This window comes from Gracilinanus agilis, chromosome 1 (assembly GCF_016433145.1).
Source record: "Gracilinanus agilis isolate LMUSP501 chromosome 1, AgileGrace, whole genome shotgun sequence".
Taxonomy (NCBI): domain Eukaryota; kingdom Metazoa; phylum Chordata; class Mammalia; order Didelphimorphia; family Didelphidae; genus Gracilinanus; species Gracilinanus agilis.
Genome location: NC_058130.1, coordinates 694648902 through 694664789, shown reverse-complemented (window position 1 = coordinate 694664789; position 15888 = coordinate 694648902). Strand labels below are relative to the sequence as shown.

General features: G+C 35.2%; 1 protein-coding gene across 1 annotated transcript in view; it reads left to right on the top strand.

Moving 5' to 3' along the window:
- The window catches only part of TRAPPC9 (trafficking protein particle complex subunit 9), a 1005189-nt gene that overhangs the window by 252571 nt on the left and 736730 nt on the right, over positions 1–15888 (top strand). Inside the window, exon 16 of the mRNA XM_044684475.1 lies at positions 3202–3365. Coding sequence (XP_044540410.1) covers positions 3202–3365 — 164 coding nt within the window. The remainder of the gene's footprint in view (positions 1–3201; positions 3366–15888) is intronic.

The following is a 15888-nucleotide window of genomic DNA, read 5'->3' as shown; positions in this document are numbered from 1 at the left end:
CTATCCCTATTAGAAATCAAATAAGTGACCTTTTTTGCATGATTTATATTTCTCTTATTTTTAACGGTTTTGATCAATCTTTCCATATGATGGTGAATGCTTTGTTACTCTTTTGAGAACTGTTTTATCTTTTGACCACAAATCCATTGGGAAATCACTGTTTGTGTGTTTGTGTGTATATGTATAAATTGTTTATAAATCTTAAATAAGAATCTTTTATGATGCAATCAATCCTTATCCATTGTATAGAAGCAAATTAGTTTTCCCAAATAACTATGAGAGAGTGTGCCAGATCTACGTCAAATGAAATTTACTTTTAATTTAGCTCTATTTTTTTTATACTTAGCCCAGAGACTCCCAAGCAATATTTGAAAAAATGACACCCTCTCTAAGATTAAAAGGACAAACAGACTTATCCTTTAAGTGTAATGAATGTGCCTACCTTCCCTTATAAGGATGACATTTCTGACCTTTTGCTCTGTTATATGTAGTGGCCTATTTAAGCAATTTATGGATCTTACTGTAATAAATGAGCATATGAGTTTTAGTTTACATGTGTTTTTTCTCCTCTCCCATTATCAAGACTCTTTAGAATTTGTGATAATTGTTTTTTTTTAAGGCATTGTACAAGTTGGTAAAAGGAGGGATAATAGATAAGCAGTCACAATGTTCATTGGTATCTATGAAATGTTAAGAATCAGAAGACAGCTTCCAGCATGTTGAACAGATTCTTTAAAGAGGATTTATGAGGAGACATAAATTAAAATTCCTCAATATTGGAAGACATTGGTTGGTTGAAATTATATTTGTAGAGGGAACTCCCTTCTTCCAAAAAATCATGCACCTGTTGAAATATTGAAATAGCATTTATCAAATTTATGAAATTCATTTATAAATATCTTCCTAATAAAGTCTTATGTCGGGTATTGGCAAGACAAAAGATTGATAGGATACCCATCTTTAAGTATGTTCTAATAAATGGAGTTGACAATAATGTGTAATTTTATCAAAAAGTCTGATTAAAATATTATAAAAGAAGTCTAAAGGGAAATAGTCCATCCAGTTTGTGAAATTAAGGGAGTCTTACTTGAAGAAAACATAACTAAGCTAGAACTGGATGGAAGGATAAGATTTTCAGAATTCAAAGTTGAGGGGGATTCCATTTTAGGTACAGGGGATGGTGAACAAAGGCAATGAAACCGAAAAGGGCAAAATGAGGATGTTCAATTTATCTAGAATATATACTTAGAAGGGCAGTTATAATAGTGAGGATAGTAACCTCAGTAATAGATCTCAGATTTACATTAGAATTCCTTAAATCATCCTGTGTGGCTATCATCCTCCATTTCACAGATGAGGAGCCTGAGGCTCAGAGAGCTTCAGTGACTTGTCTGTAGTCACACATCTTGTAATTTGTATAGCCAGGTTGTAAACTAATTTCCTCTCTCTCCTGAATTTAGAGCAGATGCTGGAAAGTCATAGTTAACTGAATATCTTTCTTAAAAAATAAATATTTCTGTTGGTATCTTCTCTCTATCATACCATCATAATTATCTTCTCCCAGAGAGCCATTCCATATAATGAGCAGTATTTTTTAGAGAAAAAAAATACATAAAGATTGATACATTGAAAAATCCTGAAAATGTGTGCTGTGTATAATACCTGTGGACTTCCCACTTCAACGATGCCATGGTTTGGCCTTCTCTTCAATTGAGTCTCGTTTGAACTTTATAATTTTGTTATATCACCTTTGATTTTTTGATGTGATGTTCTTTCCATTTACATTTTTGTAGTCATTATATGTATTGCTTTCTTGCCTCTGCTTACGTTACTATGCATCAGTTAATACAGATTTTTCCTTGCTGCTCTCTGTATTCATCACACACATAATTTCTCATAGCATAGTAATATACCATTATATTCATGTATCACAATTTGTTTAGCTATACCCCAGTTGATGGGCATCTGTTTTGCTTCCAATTCTTAGATAACACAAAATGTATTGCTATAACTATTTTAGAGTACATGGGTACTTTATCCTTATTCATGGCTTCCTTTGGGTTTAAGCCCAGTAAAAGAATTTCTGGTTCAAAGGATATGGACATTTTAATCACTTTATCTGCATAATCCCAATTTGCTTTCCAAAATGATTATACTATTTTATAGATCCACCAACAATGTATTAACATGCCTGTCATTATACAAACCTCCAAACATTGAATATTGCCATTTTAAGGTCATATTTTCCATTTTGCAGGGGTTGGGGTAGAATCTCAAAATTGTTTTAATTTGTATTTCTCTTATAACTAATGATTTTGAGCAATCTTTCATGTGGTCATGAATGTTTTGTTATTCTTTTAAGAACTGTTTTATCCTTTGACCACAAATCTATTGGGAAATCTCTGTTTCTGTCTCTGTCTCTCTCTGTCTCTCTCTCTCTCTCTGTCTCTCTCTCTCTCTCTCTCTCTCTCTCTCTCTCTCTCTCTCTCTCTCTCTCTCTTATAAATTTTAGATAGGGATCCTTTACCAGAGAAATTTGATATACAATTTCCCTCCCCTAATTATTTCCCTTCTCATCCTATGTGTGTTACTTTATACTATCTATTTTTTTTTGTAATTACCTCAATCTTTTGTTTGGTTAAAAATACATTTCCTGTCTATAACTGTGAAAAATATATGACCTGTAATATTTTAATAGTATGATATTCATTATTAAAGTCACATGTCCATTTAGAATATACTTTGGAATATGGTGTAAGGTGTTGGTTTGATCTTAATTTCTGTCAGACTACTTTCCAGTTTTCCCAGCAATTTTTATCTAGTAGGAAGTTTTCCCTTGATATTTATGTTTTCCAATTTATGGAGTTCTCCTGTTATTGGTTATTGAGTTCTCCTGTTTCTGATTCTCTTTTGTTTATTTGTTTCATTGACCTACCTCTCTATTTTTAATCAATATAAATGGTTTTGATGAATGTTATTTTATAGTATAGTTTGAGGTCTGGCAGTGCTATTCCATCTTTATCCTTACTTTTTCATTGTTTCTCTTCTTCCATTTATTGGTTGGATCCTGAAGCCTATTTTCATGGGCATTGATTTCTCTTCAAACATTTTTGTTATGCCTGTAGTATGTGTATCTTTTTCTTTGATATGAATAATTGTTAAAATTCTGAGTCAGTGTTTTGTTTTATTGGTCTGTTTTAGGTCTGCCCGGACACTGCAGCCTGCTTCTGGGGATGAAATTTCCACTAATGTGTCTGTTCAGCTTTATAATGGAGAGACCCAGCAACTTGACATCAAATTGGAAAACATTGGAAGTGAACCTTTGGAGACATTAGAAGTCACATCAAAAATTCTCACCACCAAAGGTGTGCTGGCTTGCATTTCTCAGATTACATTGATTATTAGAAATTGCTAATTCAAATTAGAATCAGATTAGAAATTGCTAAATCATACTGATTCAATGGTCATTTCCCCATTCTTGGTTATCAGTAGTGCTTCTTGTTCATAAGCAAAAATGGCCCATTAAGTTGGTCTTAGTGATATCAATGTGCCCAGAAAGCATTGCATTTCAAAGTGGACATTTAGCTATTTTGACTGTTACAAGATAAGCATAATGCTTAAAAAACATAGAACATTTAGCACATAAAAATTGCCATGTCAAAAGAAAAATTAACCCATTTATATATTTTCTCTGGGAGAGGACAGTGACACCAAAAAGGCAATTTTAAAATAATGCATAGTTTAGCACAATGCAACACTTAGCACAATGCTTGCCATATAGTAGATACTTGACAAATGTTTATCAATTGCCTGAGGGTTCTCATGCTCTCCCCTAAACTCATAAAATTAAGGTTTATAGTATTTATAGAACCTCAGTTGAAAGCTATCTGAGAAACTTTGTATTCCAAGCTCCTGCTTGTACATGAATTCCCCTGTAGCATGCCAGAAAAGTGCTTGTTGAACCACAGTTTAAACACTTCCAGCAAAATAGAACTCATTACCTTATGAGACAGAGCTTTCCATTATTAGAATAGTATTAATTATTGGCAAGTTCTTTTGTGTTCAGTAGTGATCTGCCTTCTTGTGACCTACACCTTATGATGGTAGTTATGCCCCTTAGTGCAACACTGAATGAATCTAGTATTTTGTATACAATAGGTAGTTAATAATTAAATGCTGATTAAATTTGAATTTTTAGTCCTTTAGATTTTTAAAAGAAAAATTTTTATCTTCCTTAGGTCTTCTTTTCTCCAGTATAAATATCCCCAGAGCTTTTAATTAATCTTCCCATACAAGGAAGAAAGAAAACAAATATTTGTTGAGTACCAACTATGAGCAAGGCACTGTACTATGCAGTTTACAAATATGATTTCATTTGATTCTTTCAACAGCCCTGGGAGTAGGTGCTATTATTTCCCCCATTTTACAGTTGAAAATGAAGCAGACAGAGGTCATGTGACTTGCTGAGGTTTGGTCAGTTAATATTTATTAAGAATCTACTTAATAAATGCCAGGCACTGGAGATACAAAGAAAGGCAAAAGATAATTCCTTGCTTCAAGGAGCTCACAATCTAACAGGGAAGAGAACAAATTAAAAAGATCCTGAAAGAGATGGGGAGAGGGAGAGGGAGACTAGCAGGGGTGGGCCATGTTCTCCTCTAGCTTGAATGGTGCTTCTCCTTTGTGGAGGATCTGGGAGAAAATCTCCTCTTTCGATCCATCCTGGTCTCCATTCAAAGGCGGGGTGGGGGTGGGGAGTGGAGGGTAGAACCCAAGCAGAGGGGACACTGAAGAGGTGTGAGTTTTAGAGTTTATTCTGTCTTGCAAGAAGATGAGTAGTATTGCTAACATATGTCTGAGGTGAAATTTGAACACAGTTCTTCCTGACTCTAGGCTCAATACTCTATTCACTACACCAATTAGCTGCCTTTCAAGAAAGGTCCTTCAACATCCTGGTCACCTGCTTTTTTGATATACTTTATTGTATTAGTATCCTTCCTAAAATGTGTTAGGTTTTTGCCATCCCTATTTTGGTAGAGTGATACATGAATTCTCTCTATCAGAGGCAGTCCAGTGAGGTTGAAGGATAGGATGAGTCTTAGATATATCTGATTGGCTTCTCACTTCTGATGTAAAAGAAAAGAAAAGGATTAGCTAGCTAGCCAATTAGCAAAATGTCATGGAGAGTGGAACTTTCTAGCTTAGAAGATTTCAGTGTAGAAAATTCCAGAAAAGGGATACATTTTGAGCTAAGCAAGTCTGTTGCAAGAAAAAACGAGTTCCCCAAAACAGAGCTTTTTTTTTTTAAGCAATCAGAAGATAATTAGTGTTTCTACCTAGCATGTTAAATAATTGAATTGGACTGAACAGACTTTCAATCAACAAAATCACAGTCTTTTCCAGATTTTGACCCATTATTTTGAAAAAGTATTTTTTTCTGTCTGTGAGTCTGTCTACTTATCTATCTATCTTTTTACAATGCCTGTATTTCTCTTTGTGTCCTTCCCCTACTCATTGATTTGACCTACTATTAATTTACATTACCTACATCTTGTCTTCAAACTTTTCTAGTTTCTGTTAATAACTTTTTGGATTGCCACATTTGTCAGTCCATTCCACTTTCAAAGCTTCATAAGCCTATGTGCAAAAATTCCCTCTAATTTCCCCAACCTTTCCCTCAAATTTTTCCATATTTCTCTTCCTCCCTACCAACATTATGAGGTTAATTCTTCCATGATTGAACAAGTTTGTTACTTGCCTAATTATGGTTTTAGAGAATTGGTTGTACTTCTTGCTCTGCCTTTAAATTCCCAGAGCCAATAATAAAAAATTCTGTAGTTGTCCTAATATACCTTGTATTTAAATCCTTTCACTAAAGAGATGGAATTTTCTTATCTTTAAAACAAAAAGTTTGAACTTAATGACCTCTCAGGTTCCTTACAACTCTCAATCTAAGATTCTTTGGAAGAACGATTTATTTTGACCATTTGATTTGGGAAAAGGCATTTGAGACCTGGTTAAGAAAAAACAAAATTGTTTCTTTATGAGTAAGTTCTGTGTGGTTGCTCCCCTATTGAGCCTCTTGAATCTTTGTAGTCAGACAAAAATCATTTATTAAGCACTTTGCACCAGATTCTGTTCTAAGTGCCTAAGAAAGTCATGGAAGTAACTTGTTACATACAAGATATATGTTGAATTCAACTCAGAGGTAAAATAATAGCTTCTAGACCCTCTTTTCTCTTATTCTTTCCTGCCTTAACAATAATTACAGGCTAGCTTTAGATCATTCAGGATATTAGCACCAGACATGGGCTCAAGACCATGACTTTTGGGGGATGTAGGAGGAGTTTTAGTTTCTTTGTTTCAGGACCTGATTTTCTGATTGGGGAACAGAGGCAACATGTTATGTACAGGATCCTGCAATCAGAATCAGTACACTCAGTAAGCTCCTTGAGATCAGGAACTTTCTTTGCTTTTATTTGTGTCTTCATTAGCATGTCTGGCATATAGTAGGTTCTTAATCAATATTTTTTGAGTATCTTGTTGACTAATTTGAGTTGCAATCTGACAACTTGCTTGTTATGATCTTTGCCAAATCTTTTTACTCTAGTCCACTTCTTAGTTACTTTACATAAAGAATATATTGAGAAAGAAATGAAATAAAATCAAAAGATTAAACTTGAAGCATTGTCTAAATCTCAGCAGGAAAGTGTTGGTGAGGTCACTAGTCCTCAAATGCCAAGCAGTGTCAGATAGGTGCCAGGATTTTACTAAAGTTTGTTATTTGTATGCAAATCACTCTTACCTTCCCTCCCTAGAACCCCCCCCCACACACACACACATAGGCTATCATCATTTTATTAGGTTCAAGAGGTCTTTTAATCACCCCCTCCAACTTCTCCCTCCCTTATAATAATCCTCTCCCCATCACCCCCTTTCTAATTCCCCATCTACTTCTCTATAGGATAAGATAGGATTCTATATCTCAAAGAATCTGACTGTTCTTTCCTCTCTGAGCTTCTTCTAGTGAGAATAAGGTTTAAGTATTACCCATTACCACCTTCATCTTCCCTTCCACTGTAATAGTTTTTCACCTGCCTTCCTCTTTATGTGATATAATTTACCACATTTTACTTCTCTCTTCCCATTCCTCTTAGTAAAATTCTATTTTTCAGCCCTAGTTTTTTTTTTACATATCATCCTAATCAGCTTACTACCACATCCTTTGTCTATGTGTACTTCTGCTAACTACGATAATGATAACAATTTTTAAGTTACAGATATCATCTTTCCATACAGGAATATAAACAATTTGATGTTTTTGAACCCTCTAAATTTTTTTCACTTTCTTATTTACCTTTTTATGTTCCTCTTGTATCTCATATTTAGACATCAAATATTCTGTTTGTCTGGTGTTTTCTTCAGGAATGCTTGAAAATCTTCTATTTTATTAAATGACCATACTGTCCCCTGAAAGAATATAGTAGGTTTGGATGGGTAGGTGATCTGTAGTTGTAAGCTCAGTTCCAGTCTTTTGGAATATCATATTCCAAGCCTTCAATGTGAAAGCTGCCAAATCCTGTTTAAGGCAGACTGGGGCTCCATATTTGAATTGTTTCTTTCTGACTGCTTACAGTATTTTCTCCTTGGTTTGGGAGCTCTTGAACTTGGTTATAACATTCCTGAGAGTTGTTATTTGGGGATTTATTGTAGGAAGTGATCTGTGGATTCTTTTGGTCTCTAGTTTACTCTCTTGTTCAAGAACATTAGAGCAGTTTTCTTGGATAATTTCTTGTAATATGATGTCTAGGCTTTTTTTTTATCATGACTTTTAGGTGATCCAATAATTCTTTTTAAAAAACATTTAAGTATTTTTCTATGGTTACATGATTGGTCCAATAATCCTTAAATTGTCTCACCTGGATCTATTCTCCAGGCCAGTTGTTTTTCAATTATATATTTCAGATTTTCTTCTATTTTTCATTCTTTTGATTTGATTTTATTGTTGCTTAATTTTTTTGTGAAGTCATTAGTTTCTATTTGCCCAATTCTAATTTTTAAAGATTTAATTTCTTCCACGACCTTTTGATACTCCTTTTCTATTTTGTTCATTCTAGTTTTCATGTCACCCTTTTCTTCATTGAATTTTCTGCCTCTTTTTCCAGTGGTCCAATTTTCCTTTTTAAGTTTTTATTTTCTTTTTGGATTACTTTCATTTCTTTCCCCCATTTTTCTTTGACCTGTCTTATTTGATTTTTGAATTCCTTTTTGAGTTCTTCCAGAGTTTTAGACTAATTCCTGTGTTTTCTTTTCTTTTTTTTTTTTTTTTTAAGTTTTGCATGTAGTTTCTTGGATCTCACCATCCCCTGTTGATTCTGTGCTTTGTTTTTTTTCCCCCCAGATATTTTTGAGGATTAAATGTTTCTTTTGCTGTTTGGTCACTTTCCTAGCCTTTTTTTTTTTTTTTTTTTTTTTGGCCTGTAGATTAGGAATTCTGAAAGATGCTTGCTGATTCTGTCTCTGCTGACTTATAGGGACCAGCACTGTGAGCTATTTTGCTCTGGGGCTAGGTCTTCACTGAATCAGTGCTGACTTGAAAGGGCCCAGCACTATGGACATCCAGGCCTCACTGTGGACTGGAGACTTCAATGGGAGGTTATGAGGTGCTCTTTTGTTGGTGTAGCACCCTCTTCCTGGGATCCCAAAGTTAACCTATACCAGGTGCAGAATCTGGCACAGTAGTGTGTAAAGGAAACCCCTTCCTCCCAGGGTCATGAACTTTCTTCTTGTCCAACCCATCCAATTAGTGGCGCTGGAATGCTCCAAACAGAGGTCACAGGTTAAGAGCCCTAGGAACATGACCCAGACCTAAGGGTTATGGATCTGGGGCAGTGAGACTTTGATTGGTTCCTGAGGTGTGATAGACCAGTTCAGAGAAACAGGATGGGGTATGGAGAAAAGGGCTATAAAAGATGAGACTGTAGAGGAGATCAAAGGCTTTTGGCGTGAGTTTTCTGTGACTGATTCTTCTATTCCAGTGGTTCCCAAACTTTTTTGGCCTACCGTGCCCTTTCCAGAAAAAATATTACTTAGCCCCCTGGAAATTAATTTTAAAAAATTTTAATAGCAATTAATAGGAAAGATAAATGCACCTGTGGCCATCACCATCCCTTGGATCCCTGCAGCACCCACCAGGGGACAGTAGCATCCACTTTGGGAATCACACTGTTCTACTCCATTGGTGGCTCAGGCAAAAGACACCCTTGTGGGCTAATAAGACTCTTGCTCTGAAAAGACTACTGGACTTCCACATGGAGATCAGAACCCTGCCTCAGAGTGAGCTAAAATTCTATGGACCAGTCTTTAGGGTGGTAGCCTAGGAAATAAAATTTCTACTTCCTTCCTTCCTTATTTCTTTCTTATACTCTATTTATTTTCAATTAAATTGTTAAAAGCTACTGTCATCCTCATGACTTAAGAATTAATTTTATAAATGGTGACCCCAACATTTTTTTTACTAATATTATTTAACAAAACCAATTTCTAAATATTACATGTAGCATTTTAATTTTTATGTATTGCATTTATTTTTATTATTATAGTAAGTAGGGAGGGTTGTTTGGCTGCACTCGTCTGTGTGCAGTTTTACTTCTGGTTCCCCCTTATTCTATGAAAATCAACTCTCTCTGTCTACCTTTCAAGTTGTGTTCAGCTGTAGAGCCTTCTCTCTCTGTCTTGCTCTTGGTTTTTGACTCTTGTTGTTTTGAGGCACGTTTAAAAGATTGGTTTGGAAGGATTGTCAGAGCAGTTTCAGCTTTTCCTGCTTCCAAGCCATCATCTTGGCTTGTAAGGTAGAAGGGGGAAGGGTCAAGACAAGAAAGATGCTTTCAGCCTTGTTGATATTCCTGCCCTCCGCAGTGCCTATGCGTCCCCCTCTTCTCTTTTTCTGACTTGTAACTGATCACCATATGGCTCATTACACTTGTGATTTCATCTGGTCTGTACCTTTCCCCACTTCACCCTTCTTCATGCTTTGGGCTCTACAACATTCACTCAATACTTGAAAGATAGCCACTGGTAAGTGTTTAATTCTTTGCTTGCACAGTTAAAGGTGCACGTACTGTATGTTAGGTACTGTGCTTATTAACTCATTTGTTATGTTATTTGATTTTCACAACAATTCTCTGAGAAAATGCTATTATTGTCCTTATTTAAATAAGAGGAAATAGCCAACAGAGATTAAGTGACTTGACTAGATCCATACTGCTAGTAACTGTCTGGAACTAGATTTGAACTCAGATCAAGAATAAAATTATAGGAACCTAGGAAATATGGATAATCTGCCCAGATGTAGACATATATGAGCTACCAAGCTATCTATGGTAACAGCCCTGGGGGTAGGGTTCAGTTGTATAAAAGTGAACCATAACTTTAGGGGAGGGCCATAGGACTATTATATTTGGAAACAATATGAGAGCAGTGCAATTCTGAGGAAATTCTTGAATGGTAAAAAAATTATCTATGAGGTATGAAAGTAATAACAACAGTGATAATTAGATGTACATTTAGTGTAGTGCATTAATGTTTACAAAACTTCTAAATTTTGGTTTATATGACATTTATTGAAATGCTGTTGATGCTAAGAAAAAAAGCAGTTATTAAGAACTTGGCTATTTAGAATAGGCTTTGTGAACATAACAGGACTTGAGCTAGGGTTGGAGGATTTTGTGTTAGGATTTAGATAGTGAGAGAAGATGGGAGAATGCTCTCTAGTGTACCTGAGTCTTTATAGTGAGTTCTATTTTTTAGAACCCTCCATTGTTCTTTTTAAACTTTATGGTATAAAAATTACCACCTTGAAATATTAAATTCAGATTTTATTCAGTCCTATAGACACACCACCCAGATTTTTCTTTCATAGTATTATTAAATAGTTTGAAATAGTTTTTAAACATTTACTTTGGAAATTGCAGGACTGAAATAATCTCTCTTTATTTTTCTTGTATGCTTAAGGTAATCCCTAATTGTAATAGAGATATTAGAGGCCTCTATTGCAAGTGCTACTTAAATTTTATTAGAGCCAGATCATTCTGTTTATTGTTCCACTTGACCCCAGAGGGTAGAACTTGGACCAATGAGTACAAGTTGCAAAGAACCAGGATTCAGTTTAATATAAAGAAAGTCTTGCAGAAGGCTCTCATGATAAAATTGACTTATTTGTGAATGATAGTAATAATTACTATGATAACTGTTCATATTTATATAATACTATAAGGTTTATAAGACACTTGTTATAATGGGTCCTTGGGATAGGTAATACAAATGTTATCTTTTACAAATGAGAAACTGAGTCTTAGAGAGATTCAGTGACTTTTTTAGCATATCTAGTGTCAGAGCTATTTAAAGTCAGGCATCATGGTCCTTTTCTACCCCTCATTTTACCAGATTGCTTCATGAAGATCAGGAAAGGATTATTGACTTGTTGCCATTCAGTGCCAATGTTTATCTGTATACTTTTTATTTTAAAGTTGATTAAACAAATATTAAGGAGCTGGGAAATTGTGAAAAATATTAGCCATCCCTCTCTTGCTCAGATCTGAGGAAATAAAAAAACGAGAAATGGTTCTAAAGAAGAGGTAGTGGGTATTGTGTGAAGGAAATTATTGAGGGGATTCTGATCATGAGGATAGAATGGAAGCTCTAGTGCCCCTTATAATTAGCAGGAAAAGCCAGCAATTGAGGGCAGCCCAGGCAAAGGAGAAAGAAGACAGTTGACTAGGTGTGACACGTGAGAGTTAGTGGGTAGAAAGTTTATTAAACTGAGGCAAGGTTGGATTTCTCTCTCTGACTTCCATTTTGAGTCAGACTGAGAGGACCATGTGGCTGTTGTCAAACAGTAAGCTAAATGTAGCAAGCTGGATGAGGATAAAAACTTCTCAAAATTATTTACCTCCTCTCTTTTGTCCTCCCCAATTCCTTTCTGATTAATAAAATAATAAAATTTGGAGCCAGTTTCACAATTTTAATCTTATAGTATATTTAAGCAGATATTAGACTTGTCAAGGATGTTGTTAAGGGGATTCCTATTTTGGGGGGGGGTATGAGGACTACTTGTAATGGTGATAAAGCTAGTTAACCTTAAGCCTTTCTAAGTTAGATTTTCTCTTTCATTGTATCATTCTCTGATCTTTTCCTTATCTCTATACTTATCACATGCTTTCCTGCCTTTGTTTCTTTCTTCTAATAATTTCCCCTAGCTGATATGCTCTCATTTCACCTGTGTAAGTCCTTTGTTCAAATGCTTCATTCACTGGTGTGGGTTGTGAACCTTCCACACTTTATCCTGTGCTATTCTTGTCCACATTTTTGTGTACATTTGCTGAGGAGGATCCACCCAACAAAATAGAGGCCTACTTCTTGTTCTTCTACTGTTTTTTGAGAAAGCTTGAGCTTCCTCAATGGTAGTCAGTTCCCTCTCCCTGAGCATCTTTACGTAGTGACGAGATGACCACTTGTTGGGTATATTGTAGTGGGAATTCCATTTGGGGATTGCATTATATTAGTTCATTACTATGCTCCCCTTTCCTCTAAAATTTGTGATTCTGTAATGCATTGTTTATGTAACATCATGGGATGTCTTTATAGACAGAGCTAAAAGTGACTTTAGTTCCTTTTCTCATTTTACAGATGTAGAAACTGTCCAAGAGAGGTTTAATGATTTGCTTAAAAGGTCAAATAGGTAATAAGTAACATTTAAACACTGTAGGTATCTCAAACTCATGTCCAAAAAAGAATTTATTATATTTCTTCCCTAAACTCATGCCTTTTTCTAGTTTTTTAATGCTTTTGAGGCTACTGCCATCCTCTCAGGTACCCAGATGAAAAACAGTGATGCTGTACTGAACTCCTGGTTTAAGTTTACCCCACATATCCAATCTGTTGCCAAATCTTTTCAGTTTAATCTTCACAACAGCTTTCTTATACATCTGCTTTATTTATACAACACAACCTTAGTTTTGTTCCTCATCACCAGTTATCAGGACTACTACAGTAACCTTCTAACTGTTCTTGTTCCTCACGTATAATACAACCTCCTTAGTATACTACAACCTCCACCCAGCTGCTAAGGTAATTTTTCTCAGGAGTAAGTCTAACTATTTTAGTTCCATATCCAACAAGATCCAGTAGTTCCTTCTTACTTCAAGGATCAAATATAAAATTGTCTTCTTGATATTAAAGCTTTTTATAACCTGTCCCCTTCCTAATTTTCCAGTTTTCTTAAACGTTTTTTCTCCTTTACACATTCTATAGTCTATTAAGACTGTCTTATTTGCAGTTCCTTTACTCCATTTCCTGCCTCAGTGTTTTTCTCTTGTTCTTCCCAGGGCATGAAATATAATTCCACATCTCCACTTCTTAGTTTCTCAGGCATTTTGAAGGTACAAATCAAATCTGCAGGAAGCTATTCTCAGTTTTCCTTACTGCTAATGCCTTTTTCTCTTATATTGTCTTCCTTTTATTCTTTATAGAACTCATGTGTTGCCTCATTGTTTAAATGTTGTCCCCTTTGTTAGACTATGAGCAGCTTATATTCTTTTTTTGCCTTCTTTTCTATACTTGATTTTTGGAATGGTGCCTGACATAGATAGGAAACATTTAATGAATGCTTCTTGACTGATGTTGGAGATGCAAAGATTCTTAGCAATTGTCTAGTTCAATCTTTACATTTTACAGTTTAGAAAATTGAAACCCAAGTTTAGGAAGAGACTTACTTAGGTCCACACACTTAGAACCCACAATCCTGATCTCCCTCATACTTTCCTTTGAACCATTCTGCCTTGATCCTTGCATATTGATGTCTAATGGGCAAAAATCTATAAAGCTGTCGACATTTCCAAGCAAATGCATTTTTAAATGAAAAATTAAAGCAGTCATTCTTATTTTATTCAGGTCCCAAGATGTAATAAATTTTCTTATGAAATTAAATTCATGCAAATAAACCATCTGCTTCCAAAATATACAAAAGGGACTAATTCCTGTCATTTATGTTCTACAGTAGCAAAAAAAACTGTCAGCATTAATAAATGGACTGCAAAATAGAAGAAGCTGTGAAAATAAAATCTTAAGCTGAGAAGATGAGTAAGACTGAGTATTTGAGCAGGGGAGGGCAGCAGAGACAGTATAAAATTAAGTTGTGGAAATACAGTTATGTCCCTTACCATCTAGATATTAATTTTATTTTAGGTCTGTTGAATTTAGCATTGCTTTAGATTCATTAGCATCTGGATTTTTCATGCTTCCAGTATTGACAAACATAAACTAAAATAATGCATTTTAGATAAGCATATTCTAAACTCTTCACTTTGCCTGTCCCTGTCACCACCAAGTTTTTATTTGGTGATTGAGTGCATATTTAAGTGTTTAGGATATCTACTTTGCCCTTTGCAAGCCTATCGTCTAGTTGGAATGACAACAACAATTAGGTGCATGCAGGGTAGAATGTGTCCTCTAGCCAACATATGACTTAAAGAGCTATAGTCAAATTGGGAGAACGAGATACCTGTAAGAATAGCTACAACATACATTCTATGTATCACCTATAAACTAGTGTTGCAATTTTTTTTAGATGAACTGGATTTAATTTTTGGTGGCTCTTTAACCTCCTCTTTACATTTCTTCTTTCCCCACCCGCCCTCACCTCCGTATCACATATCTTTTGCTCATTTTGTTCAAAATTTCTTACAAAAATTTCAGAGTATAACTTGATGACTAGGTTACCACAAATACAAGTAAAGGAGACAGTGGTTTACATATGTACACTCAAGGTATTTATATTATGTATATCATATTCAGGACAACTTTTATTCTATCTCAGAGTCAGGGCAAAACAAGGCAAAGAATGCATAATAGCCTCTAAATATAATTCTCTTCCTAATTTGTCCTACCTTTCCCTCCAAGGACAAATTCTCTTGATTCATAGCCCCACTTAAGTTTAGACTCCCTTTGGAAAGCAAACTACCTTTGACCTCTGGAAATTCTAGTGAGCTCCATCATCCCTGAAACGCATATAGAAAGACTTGAATTTTCTCTTCCTTAACCCACATTTTAATACTAAGGAAATGGACTTGGAGTTGCTAAAGAGCAATTTATAATATCTGAAATACTTGTGGTAGTAGTTTAGGCCCATATTAAATCAGTCCATTATTGTTTTTCTAATTTTGGAGTTATATGCTAGAATCTCAATCTGGGATTTGTTGACACTCCTCCAAAAGACTGGAGTTCAGGCACTTTCATCACTTAGCCCAGTGGTTCCTCTCCTTAAGCTGCCATCTTTTGGGCTCAAAGTTTTGCAATTGCCTGTGCATGACTAGACACAGGAACCTGATTAAGGTCCGGGTGCATTCTCTGCCCCTTATTCAGTGTAAGTAAGAATACTTACAAGTGTAATGTGACAATCTAAGACTGCCATTAATAACCTAGGGGGAAGGCTTTTAGGATACACAGATTTCTCCTTTTCTGAACCTACCACACATTTAAGGCAATCTTTTTTTTTTTTTTTGATATCTGCTCAGTTCTTATTTCAATATTCCTGATTCCCCCACTGCAGCTTTGCTAGTCTCTTTTAGAGGCCAACTTCAGAGGAATGATTGTGATCCAAAATAGTCTGAATTTACCACAGTTAGTCATTTTCATTGAAGTAGGAATGAGTTGACCAGTACTCAGGTAGCTCTCTAGGAGTTGTCAGTGGGTACATTGACACCCTTCATAGGTAGATTAAAAGTCTCAAATAAATTTTCATCTTGCCATAAACTCATCAAGTTGATCTTGTATTCATGATGAACCAGTGATAAGTATACTAGTTAGTTACAAATAAAGTACCTTATGAAA